General features: G+C 46.4%; 1 protein-coding gene across 4 annotated transcripts in view; it reads right to left on the bottom strand.

The window, feature by feature from the left end:
* ATP8A1 (ATPase phospholipid transporting 8A1) overlaps positions 1-23,151 on the bottom strand; it is a 1,730,029-nt gene that overhangs the window by 45,848 nt on the left and 1,661,030 nt on the right. For all 4 annotated transcript variants that reach the window (XM_069631739.1, XM_069631741.1, XM_069631738.1 and 1 more), the window contains 2 exons: positions 21,794-21,882; positions 20,844-20,936 (listed from right to left, as the gene is read on the bottom strand). In XM_069631739.1, coding sequence (XP_069487840.1) covers positions 20,844-20,936; positions 21,794-21,882 — 182 coding nt within the window. The remainder of the gene's footprint in view (positions 1-20,843; positions 20,937-21,793; positions 21,883-23,151) is intronic.

Here is a 23,151-nt window from a genome sequence, read left to right as displayed (position 1 = left end):
AAATTGGCTGCCGGAACCAGTGCAAGGAGGCCCCAATTGAGAACATTTTGTGGACAGCAGTTTGACTTGCTTGTCTTGGAACACCCAAAGCTATAGCTCATTCTTGAGGAAATCAGAGGGCTTTGCATTGCATTTATAAATGGCGCAGACCTGTTCTTCCTGCAAGAAATGTGGACTTTAAGAACATTCTATATAGTCGGATTTGCTATACTACATAGTCATGCGATTCCCTCAAATAGAGGTAGAACTAGAGGCGGGTTGGCTACAGGTTATCAGGTCAGCTTGTCAGTGCAGGCTTTCGTGGGTCCTAGTAGTTCCCACTATGTTCTTCCAGCAGTGCTTCAGATCTACGCCCATTCTTTGGAAAAGATTCTCGTTGTTAATGTTTATAACCCACCTTCGGGAACTCTCACTGATGACATTTTAAAAACAATTAGAGAACTGCTAATGCAATGGTTTGAGCAAAACCCTAGGGGTGGAATTATGATTGTAGGGGACATGAATGTGAGAAACTTACATTTAGTACAAGCAGAATCATCTAATTGAGGACAAAATTATCAATTAATGAAGGCATTGGAGTGCCTGACTTTTACAACAACAAATGTGTCCAAAGGGACTGGTACCTGGACAAACGGAACTAGCTACTCCCATATAGATTATGTTATCGTCAACTCAGACAGGAACCACAATTATCATCCTATTAGACTGCAGGAAAATGACGTGAGTGATCATAAAATCATGTCCTGGCAGATCAACATCCCCACTTTAACTATGCCCAAACTATTCAGAGGAGCCCTTCGAGTGAATAACCAGGATATTCATCTGAGGTGGACAACAACCAAAGTTAAAGAAATTAATAGCCAACTACTGGACAATTGTGAACAATAACTGTCTCAAATGGAATAGCATAAATGGCAATTGGGTACATTGATGCAAACAATTTAATCTAGCACAGGCCTAGAGAAGAACAAGTTACTTACCAACTGGTAACGTTCTTTCGATTGGATGTTCCTCCAAAGTATTCCACATTTTTTACATGTAATGTCCACAGCTGTGTACTTCTGAAACTTTTCCGGCAGAGGGCGTCCTGCGTCGATGGCGTCGGGTCGATGTCCCTCGAAGGCCTCCGTCGAGGGCGACGTCACCGGATGTTATAAATAGGACGCACAGCGCCCGTAGCCTCAGTTTAAGGTTTTTCCTCCATAATGTGTGACATGCACATATCCGATTTGTGCTTGACTGCACATAGCCTTGCGGAAACGTAAGCTGCAATCGCATAGAAAATTCTCCAGAGGGGCAGGCTGGAGGGTGATGTGGAATACGTTGGAGGAACATCCAATCGAAAGAACGTTACCAGTTGGTAAGTAACTTGTTCTTCGAATGGATTGTGTCCTCCAACATATTCCACATCTTTGACAGACTCCCAAAGCAGTACCAGAAAAATGGAGGAGGGAAAAGAATTTAGAGTACCCAATTAGATGGCAGAATAAAGAACCGCCTAACCAAAGGTCATATCTTGACCATGGATTGTATCCAGGGAGTAATGTTTTACAAAAGGTATTGATAGAAGCCCGTGTGGCTGCATCACAAATATTCCTAATAGGAACTCCCCGCTGCAGGGCCGCAGAAGTAGCCACGCCCCTAGTGGAATGAGTTTGCAACCCCTCAGGAGGGTCCTTGCCCGCCAAACGGTAACATTCTGTAATGGGGAAGATAATCCACCTAAACAAGGTCTGTTTTGTAACAGCCTGGCCCAATCAGGACCAGCATACCCCACAAAGAGTTGATTGTCCACTCTGACCCTGGACATCCTGGAAATATAAAAGCTCAGTGCTCTCCTAGGGTCCAATCTATGGAGTCGGTCCTCTTCCTTACCAGGATGAGGAGGAGGATAGAAAGAAGGAAGAACCACTTTCTGGCTCAAATGAAATTCAGACACAACCTTAGGTAGAAAGGAAGGACGTACTCTCAGTACAACCCTATCCTTGTGGAACACATTAAAGGGTGGCTTAGATGAAAGTGCCTGCAATTCACTCACTCTGCGAGCGGAAACAACCGCAACCAAAAACACTGCCTTGAAGGACAATAATCTCAAAGGACAAGAGTGCAAAGGTTCAAACGGAGCACCCATGAGGAATTTCAAAACCAAATTCAGCTCCCAAACCAGCACCTGGAAAGGGGACGGTCAGAACACATTAGTGAGTCCTTTAAGAAATTGGGAAATCAAAGGAATCTTAAAGTAAGAACATTCTTCAGACGAGCGCTTGAAGATAGACAGCGCCGCCAGGTAACCCTTAATGGTACCCACTTGAAGGGCCCTGTGGGCCAGCAAGAAAGACAAAACCACTGGAATGGAACACTGAAAAGGATCAACATTTTGTCCTCTGCACCAGTCACAAAACTTACACCAACGGCAATGGTACAGATATTTCATTGCTGGCCTCCTGGCCGAAAGCAACACTTCCATCGCGCCATCCGGGTGGTCCCAATCCTTAAACCCAACCTTTCAGATACCAAGCATGAAGATTGAGAGTCCTGACCTCTGGATGGAGAACCTGACATCCCTCGCGCAAGAGCAGATCCACTCGGTAGGGAAGACAGCGTCGAGGGCAGATGGACATTTCTAGAAGGTCCGGGAACCACGCCCTCCTGGCCCAATACGGAGCAATGAGGATCATGTGGGATCCGAACCTGTGTAACCGCCTTAACACTTGAGGAATGACAGGGATTGGAGGAAACGCGTACAGAAGTGGGAATGACCAATCCAATACGAACGCGTCTCTTAAGGCTCCTCTCGGAGGAAATTCCCTTGAGCAGAATCTTTCATACTTCTGGTTGGCACTGGTGGCCAGGAGATCCACTAGTGGGGTTCCCCAAAGGGCAAAGATCTCCAGAATGACTTCCTGAGCCAACTCCCACTCGTGAGAGATCGCGCTCTGCCTGCTCAGAGCATCCGCCCCAGCATTGTCCTGCCTGGCCACATGAACTGCCGAGAGTGACATTCCCTGCTGGATCGACCAGAACCAGAGCTGCAGGGCCTCTCTGCACAACGGGAGTGACCCTACCCCTCCCTTTTTGTTGAGGTAATGCATGGCCACTGTGTTATCCGTCATGATCAGGACACTCTTCCCCGCACGAATGGCAGAAAAGCCTTCAGAGCTAGCCTGATGGCCCTCAGCTCTAACAGGTTGGTGTGGAGTTTGGACTCCAACGGAGACCAACGACCGCTGGCAGTCAAGTCGTTGGCATGAGCTCCTCATCCTGTGAGGGAAGCGTCTGTCACCACAGTCACCTAAGCCACGGTTGCCAAAACAGCTCCCTCTTCATCAGGTTCCCCTCATAGGCCCACCACAGAAGGTCCTGGGAGACCGAGAGTGGAATCTGAACGGGATCCGACATCTTGCCCGAGAACTGCAATGACTGCATCTTGAGGACCCATTTCAGGGATCTCATTCTCAGCCTGGCCTATGGCACCAGAAAACTGCATGATGCCATGAGGCCGAGCAGCCTTAAGAATTCGAAAGCCGGGAGACTCTGGGCATGTCGAAACTTGTCCATCTTCTGTAAAATGTGATGAGCCCTTACCTTGGGAGGCGAGCACTTCCCCAAGGACGTGTCCAACACAGCTCCGATGTACTGGAGCTGTTGGGAAGGTATCAGATGCGACTTCTCGAAATTGAGGGAGAAGCCCAGCTTGTGGAGGGAGCGACAGTTGAGACCGAGATGCTCCAACGCTTGTTCGGGAGAACATGCACGGATCAGCCAGTCGTCAGGTAGGGGTATACGTGAATCCCCCCTCGCCTGAGATACGCTGGCACCACAGACCCTCGTGGCGGAGGTCAATCCGAATGGCAGGACCAGAAACTGAAAGTGCGAGTCGCCAGCGGAAAACCTCAAGTACTTCCTGTGCTTGGGATGAATCGGCACATGAAAGTAAGCATCCTAAAGGTCCAGAGACACCAAGCAATCCCTAATTTGAAGGGCCTGGTGGACTTCAGAAAGAGTGACCATCTTCAACTTGTCCTTCCTGAGAAGTTTGGTCAACCAATGCAAATCCAGGATGGGTCACAATCCCCCGTCTTTCTTTGGAATCAAAAAATAAGGGGAATACTATCCCTTGTTCCTCTCCTATACAGGCACCAGTTCTATAGCGCCTTTCTCTAGCAGGGCCAAGGTTTCCTGCACAAGGAGTGGATCTGGAAGCTTCACAGAGAGATTCCCGGTGGATTGTCACGAGTCCGCTGTAGGAAGGGAAGGCAGTAGCCGTGGGCTATTGTCTCCAGAACCCACACATCCGAAGTAATAGCTCGCCATTCTTTGAGATGCTAAGATAGCCTGCACCCAACCAGCGAACCATGGGACATGGCCTCATGACTGTTTTGTAGCGGCAGTGCCGGAAGGCAAAGAGGCAGCTGCCTGAGCGGCTTTGGCACCTCTATTACCCAGACCACCACGGGTACTTTTACGCTGACCACTTTGACTGGCGGCTCCTCTCGTTCTACGAAAGGAGGAGTAGTAACGAAAAGAACCTCCCCTCCACTGCTGTCTCCTAAAACAAAAAGACGGAGGTTGACGCACAGCTGCGCTTAAAGATTTTGCTGCAGCTTTTGAGGTCTGCAACCTCTCAAGGCTCTCGTCAGCCTTGCTGCCAAACAAATGCGCACCATCAAAGGGCATGTTCAAAAGACGGGCTTGCACATCCGGAGTAAAACACGACTTCTGCAACCACGCAGATCTGCGTATAACTGTGCTCACAGCCATAGACCGGCTAACACTGCTGGCCATGTCCAAACACGACTGAAGGGATTCACACATGGCATCCTTGCCATCTTGCATGAGAGCAAGGAACCCATCCATTTCTTCCCCCTCGGGAATATGATCAGCTGCAAGAGAAACACAGTTCCACAGTGTGTGTGAAAATCTTGCCATGGCACAAGTGGAGTTGGCTGATTTTAGCGCCATACTCCCCGCAGAAAACACCTTGCGTGCCCAACCGTCGAAGCGTTTGTCGTCCCCATCAGGAGGGATGGTAGGGTACGCCGCCTGCCTCGAGGTGGCCATACCCGCCTGAACCACCAAACATCTCACCCCGGGAGTGGGGTGAGATGAAAGATAGCTGGGGTCGCTACCGGAAGGGCAGTATTTTTTAAAGATTTGTTAACTGCAGGAAGAGATTCTGGGGTTTGCCAAGCAGCCGCCACCCTTTTCTGCAAGGTGAAATGAAATGGCAACACTGGGTCACAGGACGGACCCTGATCCAAAATGTCCATTAAGTCATCCTGAATAAAAGCTTCAGGAGGACTGGACCAACCAAGGTATTGTTACGCTCACCTGATATCCCCGGGGGCGTCTGGAAGGCTCTGAGATCTGGAACCCTGGATGCGTAGTTGCCCAGTGCTGAATAATGAATCTTCAATTACAGAAGGGAGGATATGTGATAATTGTCACTAATGGGTGAATCTCCCACCTCCCTCTGACCGATTCCCTTCTCACTGGGTTCTTTTCTCACCTTAGTTATTTGTAGGGTGAGCTATCTTTTCTCGTTTTGTGTGCAGGGGCGCCTGTCGTTTGTTTGCGAGCTGCCCGAGTTGCTTCACTGGTGCAGTACGCCTTCCTTGGGCCCAGGCTTGCTGTGACCTCGAATTTGCTGGTAGGCAGGTAGGTTTGTTAATTGTAAGTCTTTGTTCTGTTTATGTTTATGGTGGGAATTCGTTAATGTCTTTATCTCCTTTTCAGGTGAGAAGGTCTTGATGCTGGCGTGCCGGATCGAAAGGCACGTTTACTAGGTAAGAGAAAGCGCAAAGCGCAGTGCCTTTATTGTCTTTTAAAGCTAACCTGGGTTTTCTTTTTCGTCTCCTCACAGGCCGCTGTGATGCTGCGAGTGGATGAGAGCGCGATGAAAAACACGCCGCCGGAATCCGTTAAGGTAAGTGCAGCGCTGTGCGGTTGTTTAATATTAAAAGCGTACCTGAATATGTCTATTTTCCTTTGTAGATGTTGCTGTGGTGCTCCGGATGGAAGTGTGGCGTAGCGCGATGGAATTCAGGTAAGACTAATGGAATTCGATATTTTGGAAGCGCACGCTTTAATACTGTTTTTCCCTTTCTCGTTATTGCAGGTCGCAATGTTCGAACGGCAGCTGTGGTAGCGGTGGCCGGAAGTCCTTAAGCTAGTTCTCACAGGTGAGTGATGTTTCTTCTCTCGGTTTCCACAGATTGCAGCCCAGTTGAGATGCTGAGTGCTGGATGGTGTATTCTCAGGTAAGGCAGAATAATCTTGTTCTTGTAGGATTACAGGAAGATGCTGAAGACCAGGAGCTGGACACGGTGAGCGTCACGCTGCGGGTTGCAGAATAACTCGAAGCGTGTTCTGCAGTGAGGGTGTGGTTTATATAGCACAGGTAAAGTAGTATCAGGGAAAGTAGTTCCAGGCCTGCCACACCCAAAACACTAGACCGCATGGCTTGGTTCTTAGAACTAGACTGTGTGGGTGCTTCCATGTTGGATTTAAAGGCCCATGTACATAAATGGGACCTAGTTTGAACAGCCCTTCCTTCCTACAAATGAGCCTGGTGCCAAAGGTGCCAGGACTGGCTGGCTTCAAGAGCCATTTTGCAGTGGTTTTAAGGCCCTCAGGGTTCTGGTGGGAGCATGTTTGTGGCACAACTTGTGCCCCCTCACAGTGGTCATGACAGCTATTCCGTTACTCTCGCCACAAGTCTCCTGTATGACGACTCAGCATGAGTCCCCAGCTCAGGCCTGCCAAATTCCAGGAGAAGTGTCCAAGCCACTAGCATCATGAAGAGACTGTCTTAAATCTTTTGGCTATCCCCTGAAAAGACAGGCGCCACATCAGGCTCCATATCAAAATCCACCCTCTCCTCCTCCTCATAGATGTCATCCAGAGGGAGGTAAAAGTCCTGTCTCGGAACAGCCAATGGTCTGGAGTACATAACAGGCCTCACAGACTTGGAAGCAGCCTTTCTTGGAGGATCCACAGTACCAGGGATCTCTGATGGTAAATTTCGGCCAAAAAGCCCAGAAGGCGTCGAGGGCGCCGACGGCTTCGGCATCGACAAGGACGCTGATGGGTTGAGGGCTGGTCCGAAGGCAAAGCTTTGACGTCCCTATCCGACGGACACGGCGCCAACGGAGTCGACACCGACCTCGTGCCCTTAGCAGGTTTCTGCGGTCTCGCTCAGGACGAGGACCGAGACCTGGAAGCACGTCTCTTGTGACCATCCTGAGCCTTGTCCGAATGGGACCTTGAAGATTCCCGATGAGAATGGCGCCGAAGACCCAAGCCTGAAGGCGCACGAGCCACGGATCAACACCGTTCCTGGCTGGCTTCATCAGACTTTGTTGGTCAAGCCACTTTCCTCGTAGCACCATCCTCGAGGAGCATGGGGAAGGGGGACTGTTGACGCGCTTCCTCAAATGCTGAGACGAGGAGGACGAATGGCGGGAACCACTCCGGGACAGAGCTCCCCGGTACTCCTTCCGACGCGTAGCGTCACCCCTCGAATTGTCTGTGGACATACCCTTGGATTTAGATTTACGGGATTTACTGGGTTTAGAACCCCTACCTACCTGAAGCTTCTCCTTACACTTGGAAAGGCCTTAGGATTCAGCGACTGGCATTTGGAACAGTCGTTTGTGTCGCGACTCTCACCCAAGCACCACAAACAAATGCGATGCGGGTCGGTAATCAACATTTTCGACTTGCAGTCCCGGCAAGTCTTGAAGCTAGACCGTAGAGTCGGAGGGGTCGAAAATGAAGACATAATCACGAGGAATACACGAGGCGTGCCGAGTCTCCGAAGCAAACACGTTTGCGGAAAAAACAGAACTGAGGCTACAGGCGCCGTGCATCCTATTTATAACATCTGGTGACGTCGCCCTCGACTGAGGCCTTCGAGGAACATCGACCCAATGCCATCGACGCAGGACGCCCTCTGCCGAAAAAGTTTCCGAAGTGCACAGCTGTGGACATTACATGTCAAAGATGTGGAATACGTTGGAGGACACAATCCATTTGAAGTCTAATTCTCGTAGCAAATAGGTCAACTTACATACTAATCCCTTTGGCATCTTGATCCATAAAGAGAAGGTTGCCTACAGAAGAGCAAGGGCCAGTGTGCGTGGTGATGCCTCTCTGACAGTCTCCGAAAAATAAAAATGTAAGTAAACTGAGAACATGTTACAAAAATTGGTTATAGGAACAAATACTCACTAAAAAATGTAATGTAGCTACAGTTCTACAGCCTACTTGAAACCCAAAACAAAAGAAAATGTTGGCACCACTTTAATGAGAGTAAGACCTTGGTTAACTCAATGGAATCGAATGCAATTACTGCCATGATGGGCTTTACTGCCATGATATGGGCTGATCATATTAAGGAAATGTATTAGGATATTGATGATGTATTATCATTGACGACCCTTGGAAGGTAAGAAGTAGTATTCACTTTATGGAATATGATGCAGAAGACGTAAGAAACATCACAATTAAGCTGAAATCTACATGTGCACCGTGCCCAGATGGGGTGCCTAACATTTTGTATAAGGGTGACCCCAAGCTGTGGTCACAAAATCTCTTTAAAGTATTTACATCGATTGAAGCCACAGGAATAATACCCAAGACATGGCAGGAATCTATCCTTATCCCCATTTTTTAAAAAAATGGTCAAAATCAGATCCTGCTATCTATCGACTATTAGCGATGCAAGACACTAGCCAGAAAATATTAACCAGACTACTAGTAAGAAAAATATCGAAATGGGCCAATGAGAAAAGCTCTTGAAACCATTTGAAACTAGGTTCTGTAAAAACTTGGGAACCAAGAATAACATTCTGATAATTCAACACAGAGTCAAAATTGGGATTAAAGAAGAAAAATCTTTACTGTTACTATGTAGACTATAGTCGGGTGTTTGACAGTGTCACGCACACTGTTGTGGGAGAAACTTACAAAGTTACGAATCGATTCCCTATCGTTATATCAAGAGACTCTATACACTTCGGTCTCAATACGTCTAGACCAGAAAGGAACAATGGCAAGCCCCTCTGGGACAAATAGGGGCTTGAAGCAGGGTTGCTGATTGGCCCCCATATTATATAATTTTTATGTGGCTGACCTTTCTGAGGCTTCAAGCACAATTCGGAATTTCCCCCCATAAGTGAATAGTCTTCCCGTAAACTGGCCTGCATATGTGGACGACACAGTTTCATTTGACTCAACATCTATTGGATTATAAAGATCAATTACTGCGTTGTCACTGTATGCAAAAAGTAATTACATGACTGTCAACACCTTAGAGACCAAGGTAAGGATTTTGAGTGGTACTAATTTAGGGAAACCCAAATTCACATTGAAACTTAATGGGAACATTCTGGCAGAGGTAGAAAATAATTGCTACCTGGGTTTCCACATATCACACATTTGGAGGAAATCGCCCGCGGCCAAACAATATGTGGCCAAGAATGAAGGGCATAATATCATGGCACTACTAGAGATTTATAAGGCGAGTATAGTGACAATCTTATTGTATGGTTAGCTTCCCTCCCTCGCACTCATGTAAGGTGATGCAAAATATTGGTAAGTATCATAAATCTTCCTTCCTCCACTCCGCTAGAGGCACCAAGGCTAGAGTATGGCCTCACTTCTCTCATGCACAATTTGGGCGATTCAAAGAACGCTGATATGTTTGAAAATGATACCTAGTAAACTTAATACAAACAAATTGCTCCGTCTATTGGGTTCGAGCGAATGCTCAATGAGTAATAATGTGTACCTGATCATTTACTGCTGAATACTTGAAGAGCTTGTAGATTACTTTAGAAGAAGCACTGTCGTGGCCAAATATATAAAGGATCCTGAAAAGAAAGGCAAAAATAGGCGATAGAATTCTAAACATTGAAAAACTATCTTAGACAGTCAGATATGCAGAATATGCTAGTCAAGGTTTTGAGGCAGACTCTACTGTTTCTCATTTGATCAAATTGTGCCCGAAGACCTGAAAGCGCTTCATTTTATGCCTTTGTTTGAATCTACTTATGTTGATTATGTGATGAGACCACAGAAACCAGTAGACATCTGCTAACAGCCTGCCAAGGAATTAAGCATTTTTATAAAAAATCTATGAAAATATTTGTATGGATTTTAGATTAATTAGGGCCAATTTTGGAATACTTTGATTAACGCACACTAAATGGTGATTTCCTCGGCAGCTCTACATATTTGGGAAGAATTTTGGATATGAGTAGGATGAACAGGAGTGTTATTATCTATTAATGTCTAGTATAAATATGAAATATGGGTTATTAGGTACATGCTTTTTATTGGAGTGATGATGTAATAATGGTTTTTTCACTGTATTTAAGGCAAGTAAATAGCCAAATTACACAAAGAAAATAAAAAAATAAAAAACAAACATCAATGAGAGATAAGTAATTTGTTCTTCTAATGGATTCCTTCCTCCATGGTTTAACAGATAACGCCTGGAGCTCACTCACCCATCCCGCGGAAGTGATGGCAAACTTGACCATCACTTTGAAGGGGAGCAATCTAATAGAAGAGGAATAGAGGGGATCAAACAGAGCTCCCATAAGGAATGTCAAAACCAAATTCAAATCTCACGCCAGAACCATGAACTGGAGTGGTGGAAACTCTGCAAAAACTGCATAACAGTTGACATTGTGAAGAACAAGCCCTGTTACAGGGTCCTCTTAAAAACCGAAATAGTGGTGAGGTATCCCTTAACTGTGCCAATCTGCTGGCCCGCTTGGGACTAAATGGTACCAGGAAATGAGGAAAACAACTGAAAGAGGAAGGCAAGGGAATGTAAAGATCAAATCATCATTTTCATTTTATTTAGATTTGTATAAACAACATTTTATGAAATAATTTAATCAATTCTTAAAAAACATTTTGACTATTCAAGCATTCATTCACTAATTGAACATCTAAAAATCATATAAATGAGCTAAGGTATCACAATAAAGTACTATTCATTTCATTAGTACACGTCTTTTCAATTTATTGATGGTTCCAAATAATCAAGAAAATAATCATGATTGATAATAGTTCATTCTAGGACAAAGTATCTACTTTGTCCTGGAATGAACTATTATCAATCAATCAATCATGATTATTTTCTTGATTATTTGGAACCATCAATAAATTGAAAAGACGTGTACTAATGAAATGAATAGTACTTTTTTGTGATACTTTAGCTAATTTATATGATTTTTAGATGTTCAATTAGTGAATGAATGTTTGAATGCTTGAATAGTCCAAATGTTTTTTAAGAATTGATTAAATTATTTCATAAAATGTTTATAGAAATCTAAATAAAATGAAAATGATGATTTGATCTTTACATTCCCTTGCCTTCCTCTTTCAGTTGTTTTCCTCATTTCCTGGTACCATTTTTTGTGTTATTATATGTCTCTACCTCAAGGTACCAGTGAATATTGAGGTTCCTACCTTGGGTTTGGTCCGCTTGGGACTAAGACAGCAAAAAATCCCCAAACTGGGAATAACTGAGGATAAAGGGTTGAAATCCCTCTCTCTGGGGCACCAAGCTAAAAATGTACTCTGCCTACAGGCATAAATATACTTTGTTGCAGGTCTCCGAGCTCAGAGAAGCCCATGAACAACGTTTTACGACAATTCCCATTTCTTATATATTAGCCTCTCAGTAGTCAAGCATGATGGCTCAGGCTGCTACGGTACGGGTGGAGAACTCACCCCTCCGATTGGGACAGCATGTCGACTCTCCTCGGAAGGCACCAAGGAGGGTAGATGGACATGTCCAGCAACTGTGGATACCACGCTCTCCTGGCCCAGTCCAGAACAATCAGGATCAACATGATTCCGAACAGCCAAAATCTCCTGAGAACCAGCGGAATGACAGGGATCAGCAGGAGCGCAATGAAGGAGGTTGAATGCCCTTTCAATGTCAGTGTGTCACCCAGAGCTCCCTGATGAGGAAAGTTCCTGGAGAAGAACACTGGAAGTGAAGAGATCTACTTGAGGAGATTCCCAAAAGGAGAACATTTCCTCCAGATCTTTCTTGCAGAACTCCCACTCATGAGAGGCTGAAGTCTGCCTGCTCAAGGCATCCATTGTGACATTCTATCTTCCGGTCTGATGGGCAGCCACCAGAGAGACGCTGTTCACCAGAACCACAGTTGCATTGCTTCTCTGCATAGTGGCAAGGACCTCTACACCACCTTGTTTCTTGAGGTAGTGCATGGCTACTGTGTTGTTTATCAAGATCAGCACAGTGTTACGTCTCACAGAGGGGCGAAAGGCAACCAGGGGACCCATAATGGTCATCAGCTCCAGTAAATTGATGTGTTCTAGAGACTCCAAGGGAGACCACAGTCCATTCACTGTCAGTTGGACAGGAGATTGCCACAACCTGTTAAGAGATGAATCGATGAATACTGTCACTTGGGGCCAGGGTTAACGAAAGACCATGTCTCTCAGGAAGTTGTCTATCATGGCCCACCACACAAGATCAAGATCCCAAGCCACCTGGTCCACAGAATCTGCAGAAGGCCCAACTTGTGGAAATGAGGATGTAGTCCGGGGGCAAGGGGTTCTATTGAGGGCCATGGTCTGTGGGATTTTGAACGGAAGGGCAACAGTAGCCCTGTCAGATGAACTGCAAGGCCTTAGCATCGGACGTGGTCATGGACCATTCTGAGCCTAACAGGGAGAGCCTCCCACCATCTAGGTATTTGGGGCAGAACATCTCAGAGGTTTTGTGCCTTGTGATGCTGAGGGGACAGTGGGTACCACTGCTCCTCCTCCATGGTCACCTCGACCCCTTCCCCTCGGGAATCCTCTGCCTTGCAGTCTTCCCAGGGCTGACTAGCCTCGACTTTGTGGGACATACGAGGCTGAGGGATGAATCCCCCAAGCCCTTGCACAAGGTGTGGAGGGGTGTTGTATGGCCAGACCCAAGGACTTCGCTCAAACCTTTAATGATTGGAACTTTTGCAGGGCATCATCAGCTTTAGACCCATACATATTCTGTCAATCAAAAGGCATGTCCAAGAGCTTAGCCTGAACATCATATGTGAATGCGGACCTCCTCATCCAGGACTGACACCTTATCACCGTACTTGTAGCCATGGATCTTTTGACACAATCAGCTGTGTCTAGTTCGGATTTTACAATCTGACGAGAGGCTTCCCTGTCATCATTAACCATAGATGGGAAGCTCTCCCACCTCTCTGCCTCAGGGATGTGGTCATCCACATTGGCCACAGCGGACGAGGGACAGAGTGAGAACCTCACCAGGCAACAGGAGTTGTTAATTGTGCAGAGCGCGCGGGTGCCAGATGCAAAAACATTCTTCCCCCAGGTCTCCAACCTCTTACCCTCCCTGTCAGGGGGCAGAGAAGGAAAGGTGGTCATTGCCTGAACCACTTAGCTCCCAGGGGTATGAATGGACAAGGTTGGGCCTGAGGGGGCAGGACGATGCTAACTAGCCAAATCCCTGTCAACCACAGGTGTAGCGGTGAGCCTCTTCCACACCTCAAGCACTGTGGCCTCAACTTCTACTTTGAATGGTAGCAGAGTTTACCTTTTGGGATCTTTGTCCAGGATGTCAGTCAACTCGAATGGAATCTTATGCCTGGATGGCGCAGATATGCCCAGGCTATCAGCCACCTTAATCCTCAGTTTCTGAAAAGACGCCTGAGGTTTACCGGAGTTGTGGCTGGAAGAATGTCCAGCTCAGGGGAAATGTCCAGACTACTGGCCTTCTTAAGATCGGAGGCCAGCCCCTGGATGTCTTCAGCTTCCTCACAGAACTCCTCTGGGAAGTCCCCCTCTTTCCTGGAGACCAAAGGATTCAACCCAAAGGACACCTGGTGCCACCCTCTTTGACATAGGGGGCATACATCTTAGACATAAAGAGTTTCCTCCCTGCCACCCGGTACAGCTGTACCCCTCTGTGCCTCTCTGTACCCCACCCCTGTATATCTATTCCGTTACCTTTGAAAAGCAATCTGTAATAGATCTGTACTGATGTACACCTCTCTAAAGCGCTCTGTTGCTTCTCAAAGCTTGGTCCGCATTCAATAAATACCAGAATAATCATTTTAAAGGAAGAAGAGGATTTTCCAGAGGGGCCCGATTTATGTGGCACTGAACGGCACTGAGGAAGGACGAGGTCGGAACCGGCAACAAGACCTCTAAGCCTGAAGGGGGGCCTGGCGACGCTGGGGAACTTTGTTCCATCCATAGGCATGTGGGTACCATGCAGGTTTCAGAGGACGCATTGGGATCCGTCGGCACCGCGGACGTGGCCATCTGCTGCGTCTGAGTCAATGTCACCAGTGTTGTGGTGAAGATGTCAAACATCTTCAAGCAAAACTGTTCCCATTCTTATGGAGTGGGGCAGTGAGAAAGGGTATCTGAGCTGCCTTTTCTAGGGAGTCCCTGCAGCGGTGGTCCCTCTTTTTAGAAGAGGAAGAAGAATGCTTGTGCAAAGATCCACTTGGGGAGCAGGATCTCTTGCTGTGCTGCTTCTTCTTGTCATTCTTGCATTGGGGGGCAACCTCTCTTCGTAACGCTGCGGGACCACAAACAAGACCCCACTTTGCCCTTTACCTTGTGAACGTAGGTGAAGACCTTTGCTGCCCGTTCTTGTAGGGCCTTTGGGTGCATGAAATGGCATGACCCCCGCAATCCTGGATGTAGTGCTCTGCGCCCAAGCAATAAAAGGCAAATCAATTGCAGATCTAATGCTGGCTTCTGCCGGCCACAATCCGTGCACGGTTTGAAATCCATGGCCTTCGCAATGAGCGGCAAGGCGTTGAAGAAATTCCTGAAGCGAAAAGAGTGCACAGAAAAAAGGAACTGACGCCAGGGGGTGTGGTGGCTCAATCTATACTGGCCCGATGTCACATGCAGCACGGGGTATGTAGAGGCGTCGGACAGAGCCGACGCAGAGCTGTGCCCACTTGTGGCAGAAACATTTCTGAAGAACAGCTATGCTGTGGATAGGATATCCCAAATAACAGATCCAGCTGATGGAATTGCTCCTCTGCCTAGGAAGGATGAGGTGGAGAACAAAACAGTGGAAAATTGATCTTTTGAGGTAGATGGAAGCCTGAGCTCACCTTCAGGAGGAAGGAAGGTCTCACTGTCAAGGTCACCTTCTCTTTAGAAAAACACAAAAGGATGTTTAACAAAAATACCTGGAGCTCAGCCACCCACCTCGTGCAAGGTGATGCCTAAAAGGAAAATCACTTTCAGGATGAGCAATCTAAAGAACATGAATGCAAGGGCTCAAAAGGACCACCGTAAAGAAATGTCAACATTAAACTCAAATTCCACGCAAGAACCAAAATTGGTGTGGTGAAAACGACTTGCGCAATTCCTGCAAAAATTAAATAACAGTGGGAATTGGGGAAAGAAACAGGCATTCGCCGGAGCCTATTGAAAGCCTGAAATAGCGGTTAGGTAACCATTTAGATTGCCAATCTGCAGACCTGTTCAGGTCAAGGAAAGCAGAACAGAGAATATGGGACAAGTGAAAGGGTCCAAATAACTCTCCCGGCACCAAGTCGATAAAAGACATTATCTGTAGGTATAAATGGACTTCAGAGAAACACATCCAAGACATCATCCGACAACTCCCACTCTTTGTACCTCAGACTCTCAGCTGCCAAGCATGAATGTTCAGGCTGTAGAGGTTTGTGTGAAGGACCTGTCCTTCCGACTGAAGAGGAGATCCACTCTTTTCGGGAGGTGCAGTGAGGGCAGTTGGACATGTCCAGCAGGAGCACCGCATGGAGCAATCAAAATCAACGTGGACCCGAAAGGAGTAGTCACCTGAGAACCAGCAGAATAACAGGTATCAGTGGCAATGCATAGTGGAGGTTGAACATCCTGTCGACCATCAGTGCATCCCCCCAGAGCTCCATGCCAAGGAACTGTCCACTGGAAAAATAATGTGCACTTCCTGTTCACATTGGAAGCAAAGAGGTTCACCTGAGCAGTCTCCCTAACGGAGAAGATCTCATCCAGGAAGTTCCTGGCAGAGCTCCCGCTCAAGGGAGGTCAGATTATGTCTGCTCAAGGCATCCACTATGACGTTCTCTGTTCTGACAAAAGGGGGCCACCATCAGAGATACCATGTTCTCCAGAGCCCAGAACCACAGTCACATTGCTTCTTCTCAATAGAGGCAAGGACCCCATACCACATCACTTGCAGAGGTAGTGCATGGTCACTGTGTTGTCCATTAGGACCAGCACAGACTTGACTTGTATATAGGGGAGGAATCCAAATAGGGCCATCCCGACTGCCCCCAATTCCAGCAAGTTGATGTGCTATTGAGAATACAAGGGAGACTACAGTCTGCTCACCGACAGATTTGGCAGATGAGCAGCCCAACTCGCATCAGTGACCACTGTTAAGTGAGGCCAGGGTTGCCAAAGCAATGCGCCCTTCAACAGGTTGTCTCACAAGGCCCAACATGCAAGATCAAGAGAAACTCGATTCAACACCTGAAACTGAGAGCACTGGCAATGGAGGAGCCACTGAAGTGATCTCATGTGCATTCAGACCTCCAGGACCACCAGAACGCAGTTAGCCATGAGACCCAGCAAGCATAGAAAGGTTAAGGGGCGGAAATTGTCCTGGGGTTTGGAGTACCATCCGAGAAATGTTCACCACTCGGACCTCACGCTGAAATGCTCTGCTCAAGCAAGTGTCCAAGACCACCCCTATAAACCGGAGGTACAGCGATCCCTGAGACTTTTTGAAGTTCAGGGAAAAGCCCAAGCTGTGTAACGTACTGTACCTGCAGAACACATATGCTGATGTTCGGTCCAGGGAGTGAGCTTGGATGAGCTAGTTATCCAGGTAGGAAGACAAATGAATGCTACCCACCCTGAGGCGAGCCACCACAACTGCCAGCAGCTTGGTGAAAACCCTGGATGCCAATGAAAGACCAAACTGCAGGACCTAGTAATGATGTTGTCCCAAAACTATTCATTTGAATAGCTGCTGAAGGTTGAACAGCCAGGCCTAAAAATGTGGCTGTCACCATAGAGTATTAGAACCCGTGCAAGGAATCATCACCTTTTGTTGTGAATAGGTTATTCCCATTAAGGGGCATTTCCAGGAACTTCACTCGCACACTGCCTGTAACCCACAGGTTCTCGTCCAAGAGTGCCCTCCTGACTGCTGTGCTAGTAGCCATAGCACGGCCCACACAGTCCGCCATTTGCAGCCCGGATTTGAGTATTTGTGAGAAGCCTCTCTGCTATTGTGGAACAGGACCTCAAACCCCTCTATCACTTCACCCCCAGGGAGGTGTCCGGATGTTCCACTCACTGCAGGCCAGAGGCCAAAAGAAAATTTGGCCAGGGCACAGGAGGCATTAACCACTCAAAGGAAGAGACTACCCAAGGCAAAACACTTCTTCCTCCATACATCCAATCTCTTGCTTTCCCTGTCTTGTAGCGGAGAAGGGAAGGTGGACGTCCACTGTTGCGGCTTGCACCACCAACCTCTCAGGGGAGGCATGGGCGGATAGAAAAGCCAGGTGCCGGGTGACGTTTCCTTGCCAGTACCCTCTCTACTGCCACAACTGAGCTGAGGAAGGTTTCATGCAGGCTTCCAGCACTAGGGCCTGAACTGCTGAAATGAAAAGCAGCATGATCTCCTTTTTAAGCCCCTCATCCGGTATGTCAGTAAGTTCGTATTGAACTTCTGGAGTGGATGGAGCTGATAACCCTAAGGTGTCAACTCCTTTGGACATCAAGCATTGCAATGAGTCATGTTGTCTTCCCAGAGTAGGTGCTGGAAGGATGTCCAGCTCTGGCTAAGTATCAATGCCACTGGCTTCTTGAGGTTCTGAAGCCATCTCTAACAAACCCTGTCCCTCCCTGTTGAACTCCTCTGGGAAGTCCTTACCTTCTCTATGGCAGAGTCTCCATCTCAAAGAGAATGGTATCTCCTTCCTGGTCAAAGATTTCACCCATATTGTACATAAACTGGCCCATAGGATGCAAAGCATATTTAAGCTGGGCTCCGGCTCCCTTGTTGAGATGTGCAGATGATGTCGAAGTCAAGGGTGCTGGTGTCAGCATCAAGTTCTTGACACCCAAAGGCAAAGCCTGTCAGGACTGGGATGGGTCTTCACTCACAAGAGCCACAGCAGAGCTCTTAGACATACAGTCACAGTTCCTAGCGGGGTCCATGCCTGCTTGGTCAAGCACATTGGGCCCTAAAGGCTCATAGTAGAAGATTGGGTCAGACACTAATTATGGCGCTGACTCCGGAGAGTCCTTGGAGCCTTGGAGCAGTGACGACTTTTCTTTGAAGAGGAAGAAGATTGGTGGCAAAGAAACTGCTCAGCGGGTGGGAACTTTTACAATGCTTCTTCTCTTTGGGGTCTAGGGACCTATTTACAACAGACAATCCATCTGCTGCAACCTCGACAGATCTCTGGACTTCACCTTTCTCCTTGTGGAAAAAAGTAAAGCTTGGCCGCCCGCTTCCAGGCCCTAGCGTGAATGGATTTGAATGCCCCACTTTCCTGGGTGTCATGCTTCTCGCCTAGGCAGTGCAAACAAATCCTGTGGGGGTAAGACGTTGACGTGTCGGCGGCAGTCCACGCAGGGCTTGAAGCTCGAGACCTTTGGGCATTATTTTGTTAAAACAAAGTAGCGTGCTCCCAAAGCAATCAGAGTGTGCCGAAAAAATGGACGCAGTGTTTCAATATATGTACTTGCCCTCATGTCATGCCCGGCAAGGTGCTCGAAGCTGTGTCGGGCGGATTGACGAGGAGCCACGCTGTGCCCCTTGGCTGACGAAAAGTTTCTGAAGGACAGCTGCGATGGGGTATGATTATCAAAGATAAGGAATTTGAGGAAGGAAGGAATCTATTAAAACAGGAAGATTCTCCTCCACTGGGGGCTGATGTAAGAAACTGCCTTCACATGGGCTTAGCACGTGGGAAGCAGAGGACACCATTGAGGCAGAGACACGACTTTTGGGAGACCCTCTGCCCCTTCAACTGGGGAAACATTGCTTTCCCGATGGTGCCTGTCCACTTTTAGGGTCGGCATAAGAGGTGGAGGGTTGAAACCCCCTAACCCTGCCATCGGAGCTGGAGGTTGTTGTACGGGTAGGCCCAAAGATTTAGCAGTGGCCTTGGAGAAATGGAGCCTCAACAGTGAGTCATCTGCTTTAGCCTCAAAAAGTGAATAGTATTCTCTACTGTTTCGTGGAAAGATAATTTGTATGAGATAACTAGTTTACAGCAGAATTGCTATAAGGTATAGTGCAGTCCTCATTGGGAGCAGTGAGTCCTGGTCTTCCTCATTTGCTCTCCGGTCTCCCACTGTAATCTTGCATCCTGGTGTCCCACTGAAATTCTGCTCCAATGGGGATTTTCCCCTGGAGTGATTTCATGCCACAGTTTATGTGGTAGCCACTGCTGCCTCCTCACCTGTGTCTTCCCTCAGTATTTTGTTAATGCGACTTGGGACCAGGCGTTGTACACCATCATCTGAAATGGAACACCAGCACATTCTTCATTCCCATAAAACGTCTCCTCAAAATTACCCTACCCGAAGTGCACCAGTACTAGGGCGTTGGCATGGCATCACCGAATCGATTTTCCAAAGGCTGATCGGGGTCTCCACTGACGGCTCCCTGCACTAACATGCTTAGATTATGTGTTCCTGCAATATAATCTGCATACCACTTAAGCCATCTACACATGTGCAATTGGACAGCCCTCCCATCAGACATCAAACATTAGAAAGCTACACCTCTCCAACCTACTTATATAGCACACCCTCGCACTATGGGCACATGAGACTCCTCTCACGAAACAGATACTCTCAACGCAAACCACCCAGAAACAGACCCACACACATTACTGGGGTACTTCCCAACAGCACACAAACACAAAAGCAGAGCTATCTTTAATTTTCCCCGATTTCCTCTATAACCAAATCTAGCCATGCACCCTTTAATTCGACAGAGCATCAAGAGGGCATGCATCCCTAAATACAATCTAATAACATACCCATGAATGCTTTGTAGCTGTGTAACTGGCATGAATCAAGTAAAGCAGTTACACCAATACTTCAGTTACAGTAAACAGTGGAAGACAAATTAACATCAAAAAATGTATCCCAGGCAAATGTTATGTAATCTACAACATTAAACAGTTTCAGTCAGTACCAAAAGTCAATCTTTGACCTCCCGGAGCCCCCTGAGCTTCAAACTAAACATTTAAAAGATAAACTGCAAAGCAGCCTGAGAAATTGTACATTTAATTCACCCATTAACTGTCAATGACCACCTTTTCACAGAAAGTTTTCAAAATTACATTTGTTGAAAACATTTTTTACATCATACAATTCACAGAATAGTAATGGATTATGGAAGTGATTTGACTCAAATAAAACAGCATTTTTTACAAAAATAACTTTCTTAAAAAATATAGCGTAATTCTCTTCACTGAATTCAAAATCTCTAATTAGTTTTGTGTCGAAACACCACATTTTTCTGATTTTCAACATAATTTGCACTTAATAGAAAAAAGAAATCACTAAGCCTTTTACACAAGCAAAATGTTCTAACGCTAATTTATAAGTACGTCAAACCAGTTACCCTAAACATTTCTCAATTGCCTTCCTGAGTGCAGGGTCTTCTAGGTATTTATAAAAAATACATGCCATTTGCAGGCCTAGCTTTTACAAGTAACAAAATAGTATGCATGAAATACCATAAAACATATGCTCTCCAGCAGTTAAAGGTACTAGAAAATATAGAACAGGCTATTTGCTCTTACCTTTTTCCATGTACAACCGCCCCTGGGTCCTGCGACTCAGCTTCGAGCTCTTGTACTTCGTCTACCAGAGTCTTAAAAGTAGTCCTCTTAATTCTGCATTAACAAATATTGCAGTGTTAAGAGGTACCAAAAATGTCACCAAGATGCACAAATTAAAATACTTCAGTAAACACACGCAAATTGCACCTGAATGTTATTTAAAAAAACGAATATTCTTATTTACTATATAAATACAGCGTTAGGGTCAACAAACAATATGTAGCGCATGTGGTACGTAAAAAGTACTGCATATTTACCCAATGCAGTAAATATCCCAGAAGATCACAACTCAAAATGTGGTGATATTTTAAAAACTAGTAGTGTCTTTACCGTTACCAACTAACTCAAAATGAGGCCCCACGATAGAGACAATGGGGGTCATTACAGGTTTGGCAGAGGGGTAGAAATGCCGGTAAATCCGTTACCGCCACTTTTGCTGCCCCACCAAACTACAAATATGCCGGTGGGGGTTACCCGATCTACCTCCAGCCAAGAGCTGGAGGTAAATCAGGTCCCCACGGACACCATAGAACGAGGTTATTACCGGCAATATACCATGATATCAAGCAGCAGGAATATATATGATAGGCTATTTATAACGCGCTGAATACCCAGAGGTTTCTAAGCTCGGACCCGGGGATCGAACCTGTGTTGCTCGGTGTCTTGCTTCCAAGGCGAGCACGTTGCCCCTGAGCTATCCTCCAGAGTGCCAATTCCGTTTTGGTGGAATCCATCCAGATACCGGCGGGATACTACCAAAACCGTAGAGACCCCCCAATAGGTCATCTTGTTTCCATTTTACAAGTTAACTACAAGAACGTATGCTGGGCCCTTTCTAGATGTAATGCAGGTGTTAATACAAAGCTGGTTTAGAGGTTTCGTGCCAGCATCAAAATGCTGCTTATACTTACACTTTGTACATTACGTCCAAAAGTAATGATGTGACTGGAATGAAAAGGAGTCCCATCCAGAAGACCCCCGAACTGAACATCATATTAGCCTGAAACACACAATACAGAATTATGGTGAATGGCAATTGCAGTCCAAGAATCGCACCTCTGTAAAATTGGTGTTGCCCCCAATACACATACACTGCACTCCATGCAGATAATAAAATACAGGTCCAACCAGACTTCCACAGACTTTAACAAAAGGGATTTAAACAAATGTTAAGGTGTGACCATCTATCTGCTTCTCTATACAGTTAAACGATCTTAAGCCCCAAAAGCACGGTGGGTCTGTTCACTATCACCACAAAGGGGCGTTTGCTGCGCACGCCCTAGAAAAATATATTTCTGAAAATCGCATGAAAAGGATCTAAAACAGGGCAAGCAGAAAACCATAACCTTTCAGATAAGAAAAAAATATGCGATATTGGTGCAAAATAAAATAAACTGTCCTGTCTGTACGCAACTTTGCTGTGTGGCATTACTGATTTCTGTAATGGTCAGAATGTGGTCTATGCCAGCTATGTTCAGCTGCACACTTCACAGTAGCACAGGAAACAAAAAAGCGATAATGTATGAGGCAAAACTACACTGGAAGACCAGCTAAATTAATTGTCACGCACATTTTCTACAGCATTCCACAAATCTACATCAGAGGGATTACAGCAGCAGGGGAAATGGTAGTATGATTAATAAATGACTGTCTGTCAGTTATTTCCAATTACAGTACTACACATGCCCACTAGCAGGGATATTAGATGCCGGAGATTAAAAGCAGCGTGGCTGCACCCTGACACTGCAACAATTCGTGTGTTTCATTTCTTAAGGCCTAATTGCATCCAAGACATTGCTCGCCAGAAAGTCACTGAAACGAAGTAATGTGAGGTATTTAAAATGCGGTCATTATTCTTAGAAAAAAAGGACTGCGACTACATTTCTGAAATGCCGAGGCAGCAAAACGGTGCTATTATGCTTCAAAACGATCCAGGTCACGGTTGTGCGGTATCGGAATACAAACATCGCCTTATTATGGCATTTGCTGAATCTTTGGCTGCATAGCGCAGCTGTGAGAGCGGCCTTCCCGCGCACAGAGCTCGGTGCCTGCCTCGTCGTGACGCAACATAAAAACGTGTTTAATGCGCGCGCTTAGGTTTGGAGACTTGGTCCTGTACAGAGCACAGCAGTTCCGAACAATCGATACGATTCAAGGTTAATTTACTAAATGTGACCATATTTGACACGTTGATATATTAATCTATGCGGTACCCGAGGGATGTGTCAAAGATACCTTTTCATATCTTTCAGGCTATATTAAGTTTGAA

The sequence above is a fragment of the Ambystoma mexicanum genome, chromosome 6q (genome assembly GCF_040938575.1).
Source record: "Ambystoma mexicanum isolate Mex_15411 chromosome 6q, UKY_AmexF1_1, whole genome shotgun sequence".
Lineage (NCBI taxonomy): Eukaryota > Metazoa > Chordata > Amphibia > Caudata > Ambystomatidae > Ambystoma > Ambystoma mexicanum.
This window is presented reverse-complemented; position numbering and strand designations above follow the sequence as displayed.